The sequence below is a fragment of the Tarenaya hassleriana genome, unplaced genomic scaffold (genome assembly GCF_000463585.1).
Source record: "Tarenaya hassleriana unplaced genomic scaffold, ASM46358v1 Cleome37, whole genome shotgun sequence".
In the NCBI taxonomy this organism is placed as follows: Eukaryota; Viridiplantae; Streptophyta; class Magnoliopsida; order Brassicales; family Cleomaceae; genus Tarenaya; species Tarenaya hassleriana.
Genome location: NW_010966725.1, coordinates 151,666 through 173,669, shown reverse-complemented (window position 1 = coordinate 173,669; position 22,004 = coordinate 151,666). Strand labels below are relative to the sequence as shown.

Here is a 22,004-nt window from a genome sequence, read left to right as displayed (position 1 = left end):
GTCCATAGCGTTATTTGGTCAAAAAAACGAGTTGACCGATCCGACGTGGCTCGCCACGTCACACGCCAAGTCGGATCGGTCAACTCGTTTTTTTGACCAAATAACGTTATGGACGAATATGGAACCGTTTAACAAGTTTAGGATTTAACGTGTTCAATTTTGCAAGTTTGGGAATTAATAGGCACCTCTACAAGTTTAGGAATTAATATTACTCCAAAATACAAGTTCAGAAATTTTTAGGTTTTTTTCCCAAAATTTTAAGACTATACATCTTAAAATTTAATAATAGATCAAACAAATTTTGCAAAACACGTTCTAAAGAAGTTTAATAAAATATTGATAACCAAAAATCCAATTTATATAAAAAATAATAAAACGAAATCGCCATTCGAACATGGAATATAGTCTTAGAACCCACTAAAAAATCATGAAAGTTGAAATGTAACAAAATCATTTCAAAATCTTTGATTCGATTCTTCGGCCAATGAAGATTAAGTGGACCGAAACCTTTAAATTGTGGTGACAATTGGTTACACATTTTCAATGGCGCCAAAGCTTGACTTCTTCCTTCCTCTCGAAGAAAATGCGCCTTTAATTAATTCCGATTTAATCACATCATAAACCAATATGTATTAATTGAATTTTTCATTTAATTGTAATGTACATTAATGCACTAATTTATTCAGAAATTCCGTAAAAATACATTAAACTTTTGAAAATAATCCCATATTTGATACGGAACGCCCGACACAATAAAAAGGTGACGGAAACTCATATGACAGAAAAAATGTCCAAATTTAGGGTTTGGAAATTTTCTATAATTTAAAGGTGTTACATATGCGTTTTTGTGCTCAAAATATAGGTTTACGTTTGCATTATCTGAAACAAAAAAAAAACTCAAATTTCGGAATTTTTTTATGAGTATATATTTCTTATTCAATTTAGATTTTGGTGTTATAACGCGTTATCAAACTTCTACTTGCTCTTGTTTGGATCCCATTTAATCACTAGTCAGTTGATTACGAGCGTTAAGCATTCCGAACATCGACATTTGTGCTTGTTTTAGACTGTAATAAACCAAAATATAAGATTAAGTTGAGTTATGCATCTCGAGGAGGTGTCGGATCGGTCAACTCGTTTTTTTGACCAAATAACGCTATGGACGAATATGGAACCGTTTAACAAGTTCAGGATTTAACGTGTTCAATTTTGTAAGTTTGGGAATTAATAGGCACCTCTACAAGTTTAGGAATTAATATTATTCCAAAATACAAGTTTAGGAATTTTTAGGGTTTTTTCCCTAAAATTTTTCATGATTTTGCAAAATTTGGAAGCGTTATAATAGGCTTCGGAAAATACCACATAATTCATTCATTCATCTTTTGTCACACACATTTGAGTTGTGGCAGCAAAGCAAAAGCAAACAATCCATGGAGAATCTTTTCCCTATCCCATACGGCGTCGTGTTGGCTGTCGTCGCTCTGGTCTTCTCAGTTATATGGTACATCAAACTCAAACGGCCGGCGAGAAGTCCGTTGCCGCCGGGACCTCCAGGTCTTCCCGTCGTCGGAAACCTCCCGTTCCTCAAGCCGGACCTCCACGTATATTTTGAGACTCTCGCCCGAAAATACGGCCCGGTTTTCAAACTCCGGCTCGGGGCCAAACTCGTTGTCGTGGTCACATCTCCGGAGGTGGTGAGTGAGATACTGAAGACACATGACGTTGCATTCTCCAACCATGATGTCACCGCCACGACACTCATCGCCATGTACGGTGGTGCGGATATAGGATGGACTCCGTACGGACCGAAGTGGCGGATGCTGAGGAAAGTGTGCGTTAACAGGCTGCTGAGTAACAGCGTCTTGGATTCCTTCTATGGCCTCCGCCGCCGGGAGAGCCGACAGATAGTTAGGTACTTGGCTAGTCGGGCCCGGACCGGGTCGCCGGTAAAACTCGGAGAACAGATATTTTTGACGTTATTTAACGTCATAACGCAGATGTTGTGGGGTGCTACGGTTTCCGGTGAAGAGAGGGAGAAAACCGCAACCGAGTTCAAAGAGTTGGTGTCCGAGATCGTCGGTTTAATTGGTCGGCCAAATATTTCTGATTTTTTCCCCGGTTTAAGCCGGTTCGATCTGCAGGGTTTGGCTAGGCAGATGCGTGGAGTGTTCGAACAATTCGACCAGATGTTTGATCGGATAATTGATCAACGACTGAAAACTGATGGGCAAAGTAAGAGAGACGGCGAGGATTTCTTGCAGTTCTTGTTGAAATTGAAGAACGAAGACGGAACCACATCCTTGTCGATGACCCACGTGAAGGCCTTGCTCATGGTACGCCTCCGTTTTCATTTTACAGTTACTTATAAAACATTTGTTTTCTATCCATAAGAACTCAAACTAGGAGTTTTAATTCTTTCTGGTCCGAAATCTACAATCTCGTTCGGACCATATGAGAAATATCAAATTTTGAGTTTGAATTTATAGGTCCAAAAAAATGTTTGGTTTTTTTATCGGATTCAAATCGAGTTTCAAATCTATCCAAAAACATAATTTATTTTTCTTTTAAAAAATATCAATACATAAATATTTTATTAAACGGGTTGGGCTAACCTGAAGTCAAACCCGAACCCGAGTCTATATATAGAGCCGAGCTTCGAGTTTAATTCTATAAAACTGAAAAATTCGAGTTGACCCGATCCCGAATCCAAAACCCTCGAGTTGAGTGGGAGACCGGCCTGTTTAACACTCGGACTCAAGCTTTAATACCACATTGTTAAGTCTATATGTTTTTTTTTTTTGGGAAAGGACTTGGTGCTCGGCGGCACAGGGACATCCTCGAGCACGATAGAGTTTGCAATGGCCGAACTTATAACCAAACCAGAGATGATGAAAAGGGTTCAACAAGAACTAGACCAAGTTGTGGGTAAAGACAACATCGTAGAAGAATCTCATATCCCTAAACTTCCGTACTTACTTGCCGTTATTAAGGAAACCCTAAGGTTTCACCCGGCTAGTCCTCTCTCAGTCCCTCGGCAGCCGAGTGAAACCATCATTGTCGCAGGCTACACCATTCCAAAAGGCTCAACGGTATTCTTTAACACCTGGGGGATCCAAAGAGATCCGAGTTTATGGGAGAAACCTTTGGAATTCAGTCCCGAAAGATTTCTTAATAAGTTATACGACTTCAACGGAAACGATACTGGTTATCTTCCGTTCGGGTTTGGCCGGAGAATATGTGCCGGGATACCCATGGCCGAAACGATGATTTCATACAATCTCGCCATGCTTTTGCATTCGTTTGATTGGAAGATTCCAGAAGGAAAACGATTCGAGATTGAAGAGGAGTTTGGGTTGGTGTTGAAACTGAAAAATCCACTGGTAGCCATACCCATACCAAGGTTGCCGAATCCGAATCTTTATCTTTAAATGTGAAATATATTAAAGACTACGATGCTTGATATAGACGTTATCTTGATATCGAATAACTATTTGCCTGCGCTGTTACGTGAATATTCACTCTCCTGTTGAAATATATATGTAATAAAACTGTGTCGTTTTGAATAAGATAAGAAGATGATACACTTCAAAGTTGGAGTGTATATGTTTTTATACAACTCTAACACACTGAATCATTGCATGCCGAAATCAAATCGGCCTTATATATAGTATAATATTTTTGGTATCTCTAATGGATTATGTGTATTTTTTTTTTATCATAATGTCAAATATTATATATCCACGGACCCGACTTTGATTTTTTTCTTTTCTTCCAAAATTCGATATCCATTAAGACCAAAGATATACAATACTACGATATTCTTGCTTTTTTTATATTTATTTTCAGTTTCCATTTTGTTCATCAAAATATAGTGTGTTTAAATCGGAATGGGAAGGCAAGTCTTCTTCGAGAAAGGAAGAAGTCAGGCTTTTTGTGACTTCAAAATTTTGTTTCAAAACGTTATCACAATTTTAAGTGACAGAAATATTGAAAACAACAAAAGGGAAATATTGTGTATATATATATATTCATATACTTTATATATACAAATATATAAAACTTTGGTCTGGATTATTCATGATAAGTTTAGTTTTGATTACTCATGACAAACTTAGTTGAGGGAGGATAGATAACAGTGATTTTCGGACCTTTTTTTTTATTTCAATAAATTTGATTTTGTTTTAAAACTATTTCTAGAATTGTATTTGATTTATTACAAAATTTTCAATTTCACGTTTTTTTTTTATTTCTATAATGTCTAATTAAGGAGAAAACTTGTTGTAAATTGCTTTTGACTTTTGGTGTCCATATTAAAACGGGACAATTACATTCATGTCGTTGAGATAAACGTGTCGGTGAATTGACTCTCCAACTTGTCTTTATATAATATAAATGTGAAGTGCTTCTAACAACTTGACATACATAATTTAACTTCATCTTACATTATGGTTACATCTTAAATCCTTAGTTCAACCAAGATAATTATTTCATCTTCGTAATTTGCTTGAACTGATATTTAAACGAGATTTAGACCAAAGTTTAATTTGCATATGAATCGAAAATTTATGTAAACCGAATGTTATAAATCAAGAGGTTTTGCGCCGCTCTGTTTTCAAATTTCCTTTGTATAAAATTATATGTATTTTTTGTGTGTTGCTCGTTTGGTGGTACAAATGTGTCAGTTATCCGGTTCAGATGATCAAATATGAAAACTATTTTAAAGTTTTTACGGGTTTATATGGCATTTCGGAATAAATTTTTGTATTTTAATCGGTAGCTTAGCTAAAGTTTATCTATATCTTTGAGATTTTTATTGATATATATTTGTTTTATTATGCTTTTAAATCGGAATTACAAGGCACGTTTTCTTCAAGGATTTCAAAAATTTGTTACCAATTGTTGTCACACACTAAAATGACTGAAAATGAAGATGCCAAAAGAGGAACTATTGCATAGTATTTCACTATTTGTAGCGTATGAAAACGACCATATTATATGTTGGATCCACGCATTTGCTGCGACAGTATATTAATTCTGTTCTCCGCCCCTCTCAAGTGCAGCAAAACCATGGAGAACGCCTTCCAGATCCCATACGGCGGCATTTCGATTGTCATCGTTCTTGTCTCAATTATATGGTACATCAAACTCAGACGGCCGGCGAGAAGTCCGCCGTTGCCGCCGGGACCTCCAGGTCTCCCGATCGTGGGAAATATCCCGTTCCTCAAACCGGACCTCCACGTATACTTTGCGGGTCTCGCCCGAAAATACGGCCCTGTTTTCAAACTCCGGCTCGGGGCCAAACTCGCCGTCGTGGTCACATCTCCAGAGGTGGTGAGTGAGATACTGAAGACACATGACGTTGCATTCTCCAACCATGATGTCACCACCACGACACTCATCGCCATGTATGGTGGTGCGGATATAGGATGGAGCCCGTACGGACCGGAGTGGCGGATGCTGAGGAAAGTGTGCGTTAACAGGCTGCTGAGTAACAGTGTCTTGGATTCCTTCTATGGCCTCCGGCGCCGGGAGAGCCGACAGACAGTTAGGTACTTGGCTAGTCGGGCCCGGACCGGGTCGCCGGTAAAACTCGGAGAACAGATATTTTTGACGTTATTTAACATCATAACACAGATGTTGTGGGGTGCTACGGTAGCCGGTGAAGAGAGGAAGAAAACCGCAACCGAGTTCAAAGAGTTGGTGTCCCAGATCGTCGGTTTAATCGGTCGGCCAAATATTTCTGATTTTTTTCCCGGTTTAAGCCGGTTTGATCTGCAGGGTTTGGCCAAGCAGATGCGTGGACTGTTCGAACAATTCGACCAGATGTTTGATCGGATAATCGATCAACGTCTGAAAACTGATGGGCAAAGTAAGAGAGACGGCGAGGATTTCTTGCAGTTTATGTTGAAGTTCAAGGACGAAGAGGAAACCTCAACCTTGTCGATGACCCACGTGAAGGCCTTGCTCATGGTACGACTCCGTTTTCATTTTGCAGTTACTTACGAGACATTTGTTTTCTATTCATAAAAACTCAAACTTGGAGTGCCAACTTTGGTCCGAAATCTAAAATCTCGTTCGAACCCATATGAGAAATATCTAATTTCGAGTTTAAATTTGTAGGTCCGAAAAAATTTCGGATTTCTGGGTCGAATTCAAATCGAGTTTTGAATCTATCCAAAAACATATTTTTTTTAAAAAATATCAATACATAAATATTTTATTAAACGGGTGAGGCTCGCCTGAGGTCAAGCCCGAACCCGAGTCTATATATAGAGTCGAGTTTCATGCTTAATTCTATAGATCCGGAAAATTCGAGTTTGCCCGATCCCGAATTCAAAACCCACGAGTTGAGTGGGAGACCAGCCCGTTTAACACCCGGACTCAAGCTTTAATACGACCTTGTTAAGTCTATATGTTTTTCTTTTTTGGAAAGGACTTGGTGCTCGGCGGTACGGGGACATCCTCGAGCACGATAGAGTTTGCAATGGCCGAACTTATAACCAAACCAGAGATGATGAAAAGGGTTCAACAAGAACTAGACCAAGTTGTGGGTAAAGACAACATCGTAGAAGAATCTCAGATCCCTAAACTTCCGTACTTACTTGCCGTTATTAAAGAAACCCTAAGGCTTCACCCGGCCGCTCCTCTCTCAGTCCCTCGGCAGCCGAGTGAAACCACCATTGTCGCAGGCTACACCATTCCAAAAGACTCAAAGGTATTCTTTAACACGTGGGCAATCCAAAGAGATCTGAGTTTATGGGAGAAACCTTTGGAATTCAATCCCGAAAGATTTCTTGATAAGTTATACGACTTCAACGGAAACGATACTAGTTATCTTCCGTTCGGGTTTGGCCGGAGAATATGTCCCGGGATACCCATGGCCGAGAGGATGATTTCGTACAATCTCGCCACGCTTTTGCATTCGTTTGATTGGAAGATTCCGGAAGGAAAACGATTCGAGATTGAAGAGGAGTTTCAGTTGGCGTTGAAACTGAAGAATCCACTCGTGGCCATACCCATACCAAGGTTGCCGAATCCGAATCTTTATCTTTAAATGTGAAATATATTAAAGACTACGATGCTTGATATAGACGTTATCTTGATATAGAATAACTATTTGCCTGCGCTGTTACGTGAATATTCACTCTCTTGTTGAAATATGTATGTACTAAAACTGTGTCGTTTTGAATAAGATAAGAAGATGATACACACTGAATCATATCAAGCCAAAATCAAATCGGACTTATAGTATAATATTTTTGGTATCTAATTGATTATATGTGTATTTTTTTATATCATAATGTCAAATATTATCCACGGACCCGATTTTGATTTTTTTTCTTCCAAAAGTCGATATCCATAAATACCAAATATATACAATACTACGATTATTTTCAGTTTCCATTTTGTTAATCAAAATATATTGTGTTTAAATTGGAATAAGAAGGCAAAAGTTCTCTTCGAGGAAGGAAGAAAAACTTTTTGTGACTTTAAAATTTTGTTACAAAATGTTATATATCACAGTTTCAAATGACTGAAATATTGAAACAACAAAAGAGGGAACTATTGCATAATATTATATTCGCTATATTTACTAAAGGAAATGGACCGCGTCCATGTGGATTCTCATAGCCTAATCTGCATGCATTATATATTCGTATACTTTATATGTACAGTAAATAAAACTTTGGTCTGGATTATTCATGGTAAGTTTAGTTTGGATTATTCATGACAAACTTAGTTGATATAGAGACACCAGTGACTTTCGAACTTCTTCATTTCAATAAATTTGATTTATTTTTAAAATTGTATTTGAAAATGCATTTGATTTATTACAAAACTTTCAATTTCACGTTTTTTTTATTTCTATAATGTTTTAGTAATATCTAAGGAGAAAACTTCTCGTAAAGTCCGACGGATTTTTTTTTGGGATTCTGGTGACGAGTATCGAAATTTTAATTCGAACTTCAACTGAGTTTATCCGTGAATTTCTTAGTTTAACAAAGATTATGAATTATTTTCATTGTAATGTAATAAGAATAAGATATGTAGTAGGGGGAAACCCTAGGTGAGTTGGCAGGAGCACGTCCCACATACTGAGAGGTTGGGGGTTCGACTCCAGCCGCTCACCTGTCGCCTGTCAGTTACGGCTGATTTACCTCCTACACGTGTGTTGCAAGCTCGTGCGTGTGGGCTTGGGTTTTACTCGTACTCCGCGGACCCGAAGGGCCACCGCTGTGACCCCTTGGTCAGCGAGCCAACGACTGCGCCAAAGGCTGCGTCACAGGCCACCGTTGTGACCGGGGGTTAGCGAGCCCGAAGGGATACGCTGGTGGTTGAGGTTCCCAATGTACTAAAAAAAAGAAGAGATGCAGTAAGAAAAGTGTTTTTGTTTTTTTCTCTTTTGTTTTTTCTATATAATTTAATTTCCACATTTTATTTTTAAATATAGTATCAGAGTCTGGTTGAGAGTCTGGTTGCGATCTGAACTATATATTTTTTTCTAATCTCTTTTTTTAGCGTTTTGGATGTTCATATTCATATATCCAAATCGTTTAAAGGAAAAAAACTAAATTCAAACGATGTGTTAGGACAAAAAGAAGTGAAAACTAAAAATTCTAAGATCAAGCAAGATGCTATAAAAAAAATAATTGAAACTACAACTTTAAAGACAAGCGAAATGATTTGAAAAAGGTTAATATTCTCTAAATGAATGAAATTTGGTGTCTATGTATCGTTCTAATAACAGTGAAGTTTTTCACCATTTTATTTTATTTTCAAGATTGATTTTTGAATTTTTTTCAAAATCAATTTTGAGGGTAATGTTGAAATAGAAACAAAATATAGAGATTTGATATGATTGATAATAATTAAAGATATAATATCAATTAATAATAAAATAAATATCATGTCAATTATATTTTGTCTTATTTGTTTTTATCGTATCTTTATTTTCTTATTTTTTTAATAACTTTTCCTATAAATATATGGATTATTTTAATTGTAATATAATAAGAAGAATAGATGTAGTAATAAAAGTGTTTTCGTTCTTTTCTCTTTTATTCTTTTTTTTTATAATTTAATTTTCACATTTTATTTTTTAATAAATAAAACTTTGGTCTGGATTATTCATGATAAGTTTAGTTTGGATTATTCATGACAAACTTAGTTGATATACATACATCAGTAATTTTCGGACTTCTTCATTTCAATAAATTTGATTTATTCTTAGAATTGTATTTGAAAATGTATTTGATTTATTACAAAACTTTCAATTTCACGTTTTTTTTTATTTCTATAATGTTTTAGTAATGTCTAAGGAGAAAACTTCTTGTAAAGTCCGAAGGATTTTTTTTTTCTTTTTGGGATTCTGGTGGCGAGTATCGAAATTTTGATCCGAACTTCAATTGAGTTTATCCGTGAATTTCTTAGTTTAACCAATATATTTTTTTTTCATCTTCGTAATTTTTTTAAACTGATTTTTAAACGAGATTTAGACCAAAATTTAATCTACATGTGAATCGAAAATTTATGTAGACCGAATGTTATAAATCGAGAGATTTTGCACCGCTCTTGTTTTTTTGTGTGTTGCTCATTTGGTGGTAGCAAGATAAATGTCAGTTTCCTTATCTGCTACAAAAATGTCAGTCATACGGTTCAGATCAAATATGAAAATATTTTAAAGTTTTTACGGGTTTATATGGTGTTTTAATTGGTAGTTTAACTATAGTTTATCTATATATTTGATTTTTTTTTCTTGATATATATTTGTTTTATTATGCCTTTAAATCGTAATTAAGACTAAAAGGCACGTTTCTTCGAGGAAGTAAGAAGAAGTCAAGCTTGGTGCCTTTCAAAATTTGTTACCAATTTTGTCACACTTAAATGACTGAAAAATGAAAACGACAATAGAGGAACTATTGCATAGTATTTCACTATTTGTACTATATGAAAACAACCACGTCTTGATATTAGAATCGATCTATATTTTTTTAACCCAACTCAGAAAATTTGACTATGAAAAAAAAAGCAAAGTGAACGAGCCAATCCATCACGATTCATGAGCCGACTTCGTAGTGAACCAATTCGACGAGTCCACGACTGGCTCGTTGACAATTGTTTTTTACTTTTTAGTATTTTTTTTATATTTCAATTTTCTAATAGTTATTCGATGTGTTTTGTTTAAATTTTAAAATTTTAAATTTTTTTTATAATATTTATAATATATTTTTAAATATTTTTTAGTATTTAAATTATGTTTTTTAGTTAGATATTTGACTCGTTCATTTGGCTCGTGATCTAAGATCTGATCTGATAGAAACTCCGAAAAATCTTTGATCGGGACGTGTTGGATAGACCGGGCCGGCCAAGACGGTTTTACACCCTAGGCTCAGTTTTTATAGCCTTACAATATTTATTTTGACATTTCAAGTTTCCAAATCTATATTGCATATTCGATTGATTCAAATTTGATATTTCAAGTATTTCAATATTTATATTTATATTCCTATTTTCATAGACGAAGTCTATATTCATAAGTTTGATTTGGATTATTTTGGAATATTGAATTTAGAATGACATAACAAATTAATGTTATATCCTCCTAAAAGCTTCTCATAAATATCCTACTAATCATCTTATTGAACCGCTTGATAATTTTTTAAATCCTCTTTTTTTCTTCCTCTCCTCCTCCTTTTACATATCCTAATTTATTTCTGATGGGAAAAACTAAACATCATATCCTAAATCCTAAACAAATTAGGATTTTAAGTTTTAGGATTGGACTGAAGTTTATAATTTAAAATTTATGATTTAGATGTTAGGGTTTACGGTAATTAGGATTAATAAAACAAAAAGGAAAAAGAGATTTAAGAAAAATGTGGAATGCCCCAATAAAATTGTTAGAATGATGTCTTAGACCAAGTTCTTTAAATTGTATTCGTTAAACTATTTTCAGAGTATTTGTTTGTATATATATATTATAAATTTTCAATTTTGTATTGTTATATTCGTAAACACCATAAAATTAAGGGGGCTTTTTTACCCAAAAAAAAAAAAAAAAAACACTAAGTGGCTTCCACACATCTTTTGTTGTGACAGTATATTAATTCTGTTATCTGCCCCTCTCAAGTGTTGCAAACATGGAGAATCTCTTCCAGATCCCATACGACATCGTTTTGATTGTCGTCGCTCTTGTCTTCTCAATTATATGGTACATCAAACCCAAACGGCCGGCGAGAAGTCCGCCGTTGCCGCCGGGACCTCTCGGTCTGCCGATCGTCGGAAATCTCCCGTTCCTCAAACCGGATCTCCACATATACTTTGAGGGTCTTGCCCGAAAACACGGCCCGGTTTTCAAACTCCGGCTCGGAGCCAAATTCGTGGTCGTGGTCACATCCCCGGAGGTGATGAGTGAGATTATGAAGACCCATGACGTTGCTTTCGCGAACCATGATGTCACCGCCACGGGACTCATCGCCACATACGGTGGTGCGGATATAGGATGGAACCCATACGGACCAGAGTGGCGCATGCTGAGGAAAGTGTGCGTGAACAAGTTGCTGAGTAACGCCGTGTTGGATTCCTACTATGGCCTCCGCCGTCGGGAGAGCCGACAGACAATCAGGTACTTGGCTGGTCGGGCTCGGACCGGGTCGTCGGTAGACCTCGGAGAGCAGATATTCGTGATGTTGTTTAACGTCATAACACAGATGTTATGGGGTGCTACGATTGCCAGCGAGGAGAGAGAGAAAATTGTAACCGAGTTCAAAGAGTTGACGTCCAGGATCGTCCATCTGATAGGTCGGCCGAATATTTCGGATTATTTTCCCATTTTAAGCCGATTTGATCTGCAAGGTTTGGCTAAACAGATGCATGGACTGTTCCTACAACTTGACCAACTCTTTGATCGGATAATCGATCAACGACGGGGAGTTAAGAACGGCAGCGAGGATTTCTTGCAATTCTTGTTGAAGTTGAAGGATGAAGATGAAACCACACCTTTGTCCATCACCCATGTGAAGGCCTTGCTCATGGTACGTACGTCTCCACGTCCGTTCTGCCATTTCTAATATAATAACCCAAGTTAATATGACGTTGCTAAATCTATAAGGTTTTTATGGAAATCAGGACATGGTGCTCGGCGGTTCGGAGACATCCTCGAGCACGATGGAGTTTGCAATGGCCGAACTTATAACCAAACCTGAGTTGATGAAAAGGGTTCAACGAGAACTAGACGGAGTTGTGGGTAAAGACAACATCGTAGAAGAATCTCACATCGCCAAACTTCCTTACTTACTTGCCGTCATGAAAGAAACCCTGAGGCTCCACCCGGTCGGTCCACTCCTAATCCCTCGACGGCCGAGTGAAACCTCCATCGTCGCCGGCTACACCATCCCGAAAGATTCAACGGTATTTTTCAACATGTGGGCAATCCAAAGAGATCCAAGTTTGTGGGAGAATCCATTGGAATTCGATCCTGATAGATTTCTTAGTAAGTTCTACGACTTCAGGGGAAGTGATACGAGTTATCTACCGTTCGGGTTTGGCCGAAGAACATGTGCTGGGATAGCCGTGGCAGAGAAGATGATATTGTACAATCTTGCAACGCTTTTGCATACATTTGATTGGAAGGTTCCAGAAGGAAAACGAGTGGAGGTTGAAGAGCAGTATGGGATGGCGTTGAGGTTGAAGAATCCAATTGTGGCCATACCCATACCAAGATTGTCGAATCCAGATCTTTATCTATAAATGTGAAATATATAAAAGTGTGCGATTCTCTAAATAAAATTATCTTCGTCTCTCTAATACTTATTTTCTTTTACTATGAGGTGAATTTTCACTTTGATGTCGAAATATATATGTAATAAACATGTTCGGTTGTCAATATTTTATTAAATAAGATTTGTTAAACTTCTTTAGAACGTGTGTTTGTAAAATTTGTTTGATCTATTATTAAATTTTAAGATGTATATTGTTTCGTTTTTTGTCATGATTTATTGATGTTTCCGGAAATTATCAAAATCGATTTTGGAAGCGTTATAATAGGCTTCGGAAAATACCACATACTTTATCCGTTCATCTTTTGTCACACACATTTGTGCTGTGGCAGCATCGCAGAAGAATCTCACACCACCAAACTCTCGTACTTACTTGCTGTTATGAAAGAAATCCTAAGGCTCCAACCGGTTGCTCCTCTCCTAATCCCTCGACGTCCGAGTGGAACCGCCATTGTTACTAATATTTGTCTCCATCGTTCACACAAGTGCTCCACACAATCAAGGTGTTCTGATATCATTTGTTGGACGTTTTTATGTTATTTCGATCGTTTGTCACGAATCAATAACTCAAACTCCTTATTTGTGTAAACCTGTTGTTCGAAGGTGGCGACCTTCAGCTGGAGACTCTGGCTCATTTAAAGGCTTCCAGTTTGAATAAAACCGGGTCGAGAAGAATTGGGAATTGGGGTTAAACCGGGACGGGTTTTTTAATCTATTTTCTAAACGGTGCGTTTCGGTTTTCTTCTCCAAGTTTCAAGTCGTTATATAACAGAGGTTTGTTCTGTTATTAATGGCGTTGAGTTTTTTTTTTTTTTCTTGATCAGAGAGATTCTGGGTGAGGGTTAGGTTTTGTAATCTTCGATCATCTCTCAAAGTTGTAACCAAAACGAGCCTAGTGGATTGTCGAGAACCTCCTCGGCCGAGACGTAGGATCCATTCACCGATCCGAACTCGTAAAATTGTGCGTGTCTTCTGTTCGTTTTTGTTCTTGAGCGTTTCGACGAAATCAGACGGAGTCGTGGGTTGACGCGAGTACAAGTGGTATCAGAGCCCGGTTCGTGGCTCAGGGAGATTCACAAGGAAAGCAGTGAATCAAAGTTGTATCAGTAGGTTCAGCTACAGATTGAAGAATCTGGTGATTTCGGTAAGAATCAGTATCTTGGAGGGATATCCGAAAGAGTGATTTCAGCTTGTGGAAAATTAAGATCCTAGCAAGTTTGGAAATACTGAAGTTGAATGATGTTCTGGAAGAAAAGTATCTCATCCAAGATCAGGCGCATGATAAGGCGTCCAAGCAATTAGAGGTCAAATCGCAAGGTTCTGAAGAGAAAATTGTGGTTGATCTTGCTACTCGGAAAGAAAAGAGTAGAAAGGTACGCAATCTGATTTTGTTATGTTTAACAGATCAGGTGATGCGTAAGGTTCAGAATGAACAGACAGCGGCGGAGATCTGGAAGGCCCTTGAACGAGAATTTCTCCAAAAGTCCGTCCCGAATCGATTCTACCTTAAACAAAAACTGTGCACGTTTAAGGTTGATGAGAGTAAGACAATGGATGAAAATATCGACAACCTTAGAAGACTGGTAATCGACCTGAACAATCTTCAGGTTGAAGTTTCGGAAGAAGATCAGGTGATGTACCTGTTAAATGGATTACCTGATCGCTATGAATCCTTACGCGATACACTTAAGTACTCACATCGAGAGAATATCAGTCTTGAGGAAGTTACATCAGCAATCTACTCTAAAGAACTTGAGTTCAAATCAAAAGGGAAACCAGGGACAGCAAAAGGATTGCTGGTAAAAGGAAGGCCTGACAAGAAACCTCAAAAGAAGCCGAAATCGTCAAAGGGCAAGCCTAAGGAAAAGTCAGAATCAGGGTGTTGGTTTTGCGGGAAAGAGGGACACAAGAAGAAAGACTGTCGAATAAGGAAGAGGTACCATGAAGAACATACAAAGAATTCAGGGGAAGTTGCAGCAATATCTGGAAATGAAATCGACTCCGAAGTTCTGGCAGTAACCGATGTTCACCCAACAGAGCAATGGATACTAGATTCAGGGTGTACATTCCATATGTCACCACAAAAGAGCTGGTTCATAAACATGGAAGAATCAGATCTTGGGAAAGTAATGATGGGAAACAACGGGACATGCCAGATCAGAGGGATTGGAGACATAAAACTTCAATTATCAAATGGAGCAGTCAGAATCCTCAGCAAAGTACGGTACATTCCAGACCTGAAGAGAAATCTAATATCATTGGGATCTCTCGATAAACAAGGCTGCAGTTTCAAATCTGAAGATGGAAAACTGGAAGTGATCAGGAACTCTAAATTGATCATGTCAGGAAAACTAGAAAACGGATTGTATGTTCTGAATGGTACAACAATAATAGCAGAGGCGCAAGTGACAGAAGCTGAAGATGAATCCATGATCTGGCATCAGCGTCTAGGACATATGAGCAACCAAGGACTTCAGATTCTGGCAAAGAAAGGGATACTGAACAAAGAAAAGATTCAGACATTGATTTCTGCGAGGATTGCATTCTCGGGAAAACAACCAGAACAAGTTTCAAGAAAGGGAAACACACCTCACAAAGTGTGCTAGAGTACGTTCATTCGGATCTGTGGGGCTCGCCAACAATTCAACCATCGTTAGGTGGAGCTCAGTACTTTGTGTCATTCATCGACGATTATTCCAGGAGGGTATGGATATACCCACTAAAAACAAAAGATGAAGCTTTCTCAAGATTCCAGGAATGGAAGAAACTGGTTGAGACTCAAACTGAAAAGAAGGTGAAGCATTTGCGAACCGACAATGGACTGGAGTTCTGCAACCAAAAGTTTGAACAATTTTGCAGGGAAAATGGGATAATCAGACATCGAACGTGCACATATACACCACAACAGAATGGTATTGCGGAAAGAATGAACAGAACTATTATGAACAAGGTCCGGAGCATGCTAAGTGAGTCAGGGCTCGGGCAAGATTTCTGGGCAGAAGCCGCATCAACAGCCACTCCCTCGAGTTCAAAGCACCAGAGGAAGTCTGGTACAATCGTCCGGTATCATTAGAAAACCTGAGAAGATTTGGATGTATAGCATACATACATTCGAGTCAAGGTAAGCTCCTACCAAGAGCGAAAAAGGCAGTCTTTATAGGGTATCCCCAAGGGGTTAAAGGCTACAGGGTTTGGGTCTTGGAGGAGAAGAAAGTAATGATAAGCCGAGACATAAAGTTCAGAGAAGAAATGGTGTTCAAAGATTTGGAAATACCAGAAGATAAAAGAGGGAATTCTACAAAGGAAAAGAAACAAGTAAGCTTTGGTTTGGAGAACAGATCACAAGCAGCTAATGAAAACCACCAACAGGACCAAAATCCAGCTTAAGGTGGAGAAGTTTCAGATGAAGAAGACTACCAGCAAAGAGAGCAATCAGAAACAGGACAACTGCTCGACCCAGAATCAGAAACAGAAACCCAAGAAGAGACAGACCAGCAAGGAGACCTGCAGGGGTACATACTAGCCCGTGATAGAGAGAGACGAGTTATTCAACCTCCTCTAAAGTACAGACAAGAAGACTCAGCAGCCTTCGTGTTAACAGTGGCAAAGGAGTTAGAACTTGAGGAGCCAAAGAACTACCAGCAAGCCTTGAAGTCAAAGGAAAAACAGAATTGGCTCCAAGCAATGAAGGAAGAAATGCGATCCCTTCAAGAAAACAGAACATGGATTCTAGTGCACAGACCTAAGGATCAGAGAGTCATAGGATGTAAATGGGTGTTCAAGTATAAGCCAGGCATTCCTCAGATCAGGTGATGCGTAAGGTTCAGAATGAACAGACAGCGGCGGAGATCTGGAAGGCCCTTGAACGAGAATTTCTCCAAAAGTCCGTCCCGAATCGATTCTACCTTAAACAAAAACTGTGCACGTTTAAGGTTGAATTCCTGAAGTAGAGGCACCGAGGTTCAAAGCCAGACTAGTGGCAAAAGGGTATTCTCAAGTGGAAGGAATAGACTATCACGAAGTATACTCTCCAGTTGTGAAGCATGTCTCAATCAGACTTCTATTGGCCCTGACAGCTTACAAGAATCTCGAAGTGGAACAACTTGATGTTAAAACAGCGTTTCTCCATGGAGACCTTGAAGAACACATCCTCATGGAGCAACCCGAAGGTTTTAACAATCAAGGAAAGTATGATAAGGTCTGTCTACTAAAGAAGTCGCTATACGGGCTAAAACAATCTCCTCGGCAATGGAACTTGAAGTTTGACACGTTCATGATCAGCCAGAACTTCCAAAGAAGTAAATTTGATCAATGTGTCTACTACAAACGGCTGGAGCAGAATTCCTACATATATCTCCTGATATATGTTGATGACATGTTACTCATTGCAGAAAGTTTAACAGAGATTCAGAAAATCAAGGATCAGTTGAGTAACAGGTTCGAAATGAAAGACTTGGGAAATGCTAGGCGGATTCTGGGGATAGATATCAACCGAGACAGGAAGAGAGGAATACTGACACTCTCACAACAGGGGTATCTTCAGAAAGTTCTGGCTACATTCAACATGACAGATTCGAAACCAGTACAGACCGCTTTGGGATCGCACTTCAAACTGAAAGGAGTAGAGTCACAGGAAGAATTATTGGATTTGGACAGATACCCATACCTGAATGCGGTGGGAAGTCTCATGTATGGGATGATAGGAACGCGCCCTGATCTGGCTTATAGTGTTGGTATGGTCAGTCGGTTTATGAGTAAACCAGGGAAGGATCATTGGTCAGCTATAAAATGGATTATGAGGTACGTTAAAGGAAACCTCGGACTCAGACTCAAGTATACACAGGAAAAAGACTTCTGGATTGAAGGATACTGTGACTCGGACTATGCATCAGATCTCGATAGAAGAAGATCGATAACCGGCTACATTTTTACAGTTGGAGGGAATGTGGTCAGTTGGCGATCAGGGTTACAGCATGTAGTAGCGCTCTCCACAATTGAGGCAGAGTACATGGCGCTCGCAGAAGCGTTTAAGGAGGGACTCTGGTTAAAAGGACTACTAAACGAACTCGGAATCAAACAAGATACGGTGTTCATTCACTGCGATTCGCAGAGTGCCATATGCCTTGCTAAAAACAACGTTCATCATGAACGAACTAAACATATAGACGTACGCTTACATTTTCTTCGAGATGTGGTTGCAGAAAACAGGGTAATGGTGAAGAAGATCAAGTCAGAAGTCAATCCGGCGGACATTCTCACCAAGTCACTACCAGTGGGCAAATTCAGGGACGCCCTGAACTTGCTCAAAATCACTGATGAATAATTAGTGAATGTCGAGGAGGAACGATGAAGCATTCCACAGGTTTCCAGCTGTAGGCGCCAAGTGGAGCTTGTTCGAAGGTGGCGACCTTCAGCTGGAGACTCTGGCTCATTTAAAGGCTTCCGGTTTGAATAAAACCGGGTCGAGAAGAATTAGGAATTGGGGTTAAACCGGGACGGGTTTTTTAATCTATTTTCTAAACGGTGCGTTTCGATTTTCTTCTCCAAGTTTCAAGTCGTTATATAACAGAGGTTTGTTCTGTTATTAATGGCGTTGAGTTTTTTTTTTTCTTCTTGATCAGAGAGATTCTGGGTGAGGGTTAGGTTTTGTAATCTTCGATCATCTCTCAAAGTTGTAACCAAAACGAGCCTAGTGGATTGTCGAGAACCTCCTCGGCCGAGACGTAGGATCCATTCACCGATCCGAACTCGTAAAATTGTGCGTGTCTTCTGTTCGTTTTTGTTCTTGAGCGATTCGACGAAATCAGACGGAGTCGTGGGTTGACGCGAGTACACCTGCGAATATGACAATGTCTAGTGCAACGGTACCGAAATCAAAAGAGAACGATTTTTAACGTGAAAAATCTCTGTCCGAGTGTAGAAACTCTCCTCGCAATTTTAGATGTATGTTGATCGAATCTCTTCCCAAATACCCACACTATTTTTTTTCGCTTTCCTTTTTTTTTTTTCTCTCTCTCAATCTCTTCTGCTCTCGCTGCTCGAAGTTGTGTCGTGTGCGCTTCTCCCCCCGCTCTGCCGATACCTCGTTTTATAGGCAAAGTGTTGCCTAACAGAAACAAAAATGGTGGGCCCACGGAGGAAATTTTCCACAACCCGCCGCCTTGGTCCTTTGTCTGCATCAGGCGGAAAACAACAAATCATTCAATACCCCGTAGAAATGTCGTTTCATCCTTACCTGATCTAAAATCTTGAATACACAGATTTGATAAACAATAAAACCTTAACAATTCGGATTCATCTTACCGATAATCTTTACATGAAACAAAAAATTTGCATATACACAAAGCCCATATATATTTTTTTCATTTTCTCCCAAATTTTCACACTTTTTTGCTATTTTGCATCTAATAAAAATATATTAATACACCAAATGTTCAAATTTCTGACTTATTCAAACTTAGTCATTAGTTTTAAAATTTATAAGTATGACTTCATTAAAATTATTGCACATATCTACATAAATAAATGTAAAGGTTGAACCGACGACCCTGGATCTGTATATATATGTGGCTCCTGAATCTTTCATGTTGTCCACCTCACTCCTCTCTCTCTCTCTGATACGTTGGGTCGTGAACATGGAGGCTGAAGCAGGTTCCGATCACGGAAGAGTTCGTCCTTTCGTAACGCTGCCACCTTCTGAATGGGATGAACACTTCCTCGCTGTTTCCTTGGATGCCTCGGTGGGTATATATATATATATATATATATATATGGCTGTGTATGTGCATAGTTACTCTATTCTTACTCCATGCATATATATATATACATACACACATACGTTATCTATGAGGACTGTAAGAATGATGTTAAGTATATTGTCTTTTTTTTTTAAAAAAAAAATTATCATTTTAGGAAATGGGTGTACTTGAAAAAGAGATGGAGGCATTGAAGCCCAAAGTGAGGGACATGCTTATGTCTTCTCCAAGTGACACTAAGAGCAAACTATGTTTTATCCATTTGCTGGTCAGTCTTGGCATCTCATTTCATTTCGAAAACGAGATCGAAGAGACACTCAAACATGCTTTCGACACCATAGAAGATAAAATCACCGACAAAGACGATCTATACACTGTTTCCGCCATGTTCCTGGTTTTCAGATCTTACCGTTACAAGATGTCTCCTGGTAATTAAACAGTTTATATAGACATATGTGTGTATATGTGTCGTGGTCGTGTAAGAAAATGTTCAGTTTTGAGAGGTGTTCCATATGCAGGTGTGTTTGAGACATTCAAAGGAGAGGACGGGAGATTCAAAACAAGTCTCGTGAGGGATGTGAAAGGTATGTTAAGTTTGTACGAAGCCGCAAACTGGGGGACAGTGACGGAAGACATAATGGACGAAGCTCTGTCTTTCACATCGACCCACTTGGAATCATTACCAGAAGAAACTAGCCCACACATGTCGAAGCACATTAAGACCGTTCTCGATCTTCCTCAGCGTCAGAACATGGAAATATTAGCCGTCAGAGAGTACATATCCTTCTACGAACATGAAGATGATCACGACGAGACGCTGCTCAAGTTTTCCAAGCTCTGTTTCAGGTTCTTGCAAATGCATTGCGTTCAAGAGCTGAAGGCCTTGAGCAAGTACACACTCCATCCGTCAAATTAGTCCCTTTTTTCTTTTTGTACCTTTGCGTGCAAGGAAAGTAACACCCCGTAGAACCCTGGACCGATCCTTTGAATGTATAGTCTCCTGTCGTATGCTTGCAGATGGTGGAAGGACCTAGGTTTGGAATCCAAGTTGCCACCTTACTTTAGAAACAACATGGTCCAGTGCTATTTTAACGCGGTCCCACTTTTGATGGAGCCACATTTTTCACGTGCAAGAATTGCGTTGGCTAAGTTGTACAGATGCTTCACCATTATGGACGACACCTGTGATAGATATGCTTCTCTCCATGAAGTTACAACACTCGTCGATTGTGTGCAAAGGTACACTTTAAATTCTTCCTCTGCAATCATAATTTACATATATAGATAAGAATTCGTGTGTGTGCAGGTGGGATCTTGACGGCATTGCCAAGTTACCGGATTATATGAAAATCGTCTTCAAATTATTTTGGGATGTTTACCATGAGATTGAAAGGGAAGTGAGATTGGACGGAAGATCCTACAGTGCGCAGGCGATGTTGGATGAGGTATAATCAATCAAATTAACGCCAAATATATTTCGATAAATACACGCGTATATATATATATACACTTAAAAATCACATTTTAAAAAAGTTGTAAAACTCGTTAAACTGTAACGAGCAGTGCAAAAGAATGGCGAGAGCGAACCTTGCATGTACCAAATGGGTCGTTCCGACGTTCGAGGAGTACATGAAGGTTGGGAAGGTCGAGTTCGGGACAGAAGCAGCATTAGCGTGCGGTTTCGTCTGCATGGGACAGATTGCTGGGAAGGAAGCTTACGACTGGCTCAATTCCAGACCGAACATCATCCAATCCGTCACTTCAAAGGCCCGTCTCTTGAACGACATTACCGGCTTCCAGGTACAGATTTCACATATGCTAAACACGTCAAGTTCCGTCATGACGATGTTGTCTATGAGGTTTTTGTTCAGGACGACATGAGCAGAGGGTACGCCGCCACCGGGATCAACGTCTATATGAAGCAATACGGTGTCACAGAAGAGGAAGCCTTTAGAGAGTTCCGTAAAATGGTAAGGGCTACGGAAAAGATCACGACCGAGGAGTTCTTGAACGCAACCGTTGTGCCGAGGAAAATCCTAATGCAAGTCATCAACTTTGAACGCAGTTTCAGTACCACATACGCTCATGGTGAAGGGTTCACCAATTGCACGGCACGAATGAAAGAGAATATCTCCTCTTTGTTTGTGCATCTGATAAGTCTCTGAATGACTTGGAACACACTATATATATATATATATATAGTTCATGGTGAGGAACTTGGGAAAAAAAAGGATCAAAATCAGGGTGTTTTAGGAGGCAATGGAGCTTCTGAGTATGTGTATAAGTGATCTTGTTGATGAAATAAAACAGAGGTTTTATGATATGTGAAAAGCAGGGGAGGAGGTTTTGTTTTTATATCAATTTGTTTTATTTTGTTGTGATTGGTAAGTGACTTATTAAATCAATCATGTGGAATTAGATGATAATAGTCCTTGAAGATAATAAGAAAGATTGTGATCGAGACATTGGA

At 38.8% G+C, this 22,004-nt stretch overlaps 4 protein-coding genes across 6 annotated transcripts; all 4 read left to right on the top strand.

The window, feature by feature from the left end:
* The first annotated feature begins 1,384 nt into the window (after positions 1 to 1,384).
* Positions 1,385 to 3,609, top strand: LOC104822561 (flavonoid 3'-monooxygenase-like). The gene is made up of 2 exons (XM_010553812.1): positions 1,385 to 2,333; positions 2,808 to 3,609. The coding sequence occupies exons 1-2, from the start codon at positions 1,431 to 1,433 to the stop codon at positions 3,426 to 3,428; spliced, it is 1,524 nt and encodes a 507-aa protein (XP_010552114.1). The 5' UTR covers positions 1,385 to 1,430; the 3' UTR covers positions 3,429 to 3,609.
* Positions 3,610 to 5,004: 1,395 nt separating this feature from the next.
* LOC104822560 (geraniol 8-hydroxylase-like) lies at positions 5,005 to 7,211 on the top strand. The gene is made up of 2 exons (XM_010553811.2): positions 5,005 to 5,970; positions 6,434 to 7,211. The coding sequence occupies exons 1-2, from the start codon at positions 5,068 to 5,070 to the stop codon at positions 7,052 to 7,054; spliced, it is 1,524 nt and encodes a 507-aa protein (XP_010552113.1). The 5' UTR covers positions 5,005 to 5,067; the 3' UTR covers positions 7,055 to 7,211.
* Positions 7,212 to 11,067: 3,856 nt separating this feature from the next.
* On the top strand, positions 11,068 to 12,802 carry LOC104822558 (cytochrome P450 93A3-like). Its single transcript, XM_010553810.2, has 2 exons — positions 11,068 to 12,035; positions 12,130 to 12,802. The coding sequence occupies exons 1-2, from the start codon at positions 11,142 to 11,144 to the stop codon at positions 12,748 to 12,750; spliced, it is 1,515 nt and encodes a 504-aa protein (XP_010552112.1). The 5' UTR covers positions 11,068 to 11,141; the 3' UTR covers positions 12,751 to 12,802.
* Positions 12,803 to 19,357: 6,555 nt separating this feature from the next.
* LOC104822557 (alpha-barbatene synthase-like) lies at positions 19,358 to 21,709 on the top strand. Of its 3 annotated transcripts, XM_010553809.1 has the most exons (8): positions 19,358 to 19,519; positions 19,692 to 19,962; positions 20,053 to 20,425; positions 20,531 to 20,773; positions 20,841 to 20,979; positions 21,098 to 21,334; positions 21,406 to 21,504; positions 21,600 to 21,709. In XM_010553809.1, exons 1-8 carry the CDS (start codon positions 19,364 to 19,366, stop codon positions 21,624 to 21,626), a joined length of 1,545 nt encoding a protein of 514 aa, XP_010552111.1. In that variant the 5' UTR covers positions 19,358 to 19,363; the 3' UTR covers positions 21,627 to 21,709. The 3 variants fall into 3 exon arrangements, with proteins under 3 accessions (XP_010552111.1, XP_010552110.1, XP_010552109.1); XM_010553808.1 differs by having other exon boundaries at positions 20,552 to 20,773; positions 21,406 to 21,709; XM_010553807.1 differs by having other exon boundaries at positions 21,406 to 21,709.
* The last annotated feature ends 295 nt before the right edge of the window (positions 21,710 to 22,004 follow it).

Coding starts and splice junctions, on each gene's coding strand:
- LOC104822561 (XM_010553812.1), top strand. CDS start 1,431: ATGGAGAATCTTTTCCCTATCCCATACGGCGTCGTGTTGGCTGTCGTC. Junction 2,334..2,807: donor ACGTGAAGGCCTTGCTCATG/GTACGCCTCCGT, acceptor TTTTTGGGAAAG/GACTTGGTGCTCGGCGGCAC.
- LOC104822560 (XM_010553811.2), top strand. CDS start 5,068: ATGGAGAACGCCTTCCAGATCCCATACGGCGGCATTTCGATTGTCATC. Junction 5,971..6,433: donor ACGTGAAGGCCTTGCTCATG/GTACGACTCCGT, acceptor TTTTTTGGAAAG/GACTTGGTGCTCGGCGGTAC.
- LOC104822558 (XM_010553810.2), top strand. CDS start 11,142: ATGGAGAATCTCTTCCAGATCCCATACGACATCGTTTTGATTGTCGTC. Junction 12,036..12,129: donor ATGTGAAGGCCTTGCTCATG/GTACGTACGTCT, acceptor TATGGAAATCAG/GACATGGTGCTCGGCGGTTC.
- LOC104822557 (XM_010553807.1), top strand. CDS start 19,364: ATGTTGTCCACCTCACTCCTCTCTCTCTCTCTGATACGTTGGGTCGTG. Junction 19,963..20,052: donor CCGTTACAAGATGTCTCCTG/GTAATTAAACAG, acceptor TTCCATATGCAG/GTGTGTTTGAGACATTCAAA. Junction 21,335..21,405: donor ACGACATTACCGGCTTCCAG/GTACAGATTTCA, acceptor GTTTTTGTTCAG/GACGACATGAGCAGAGGGTA.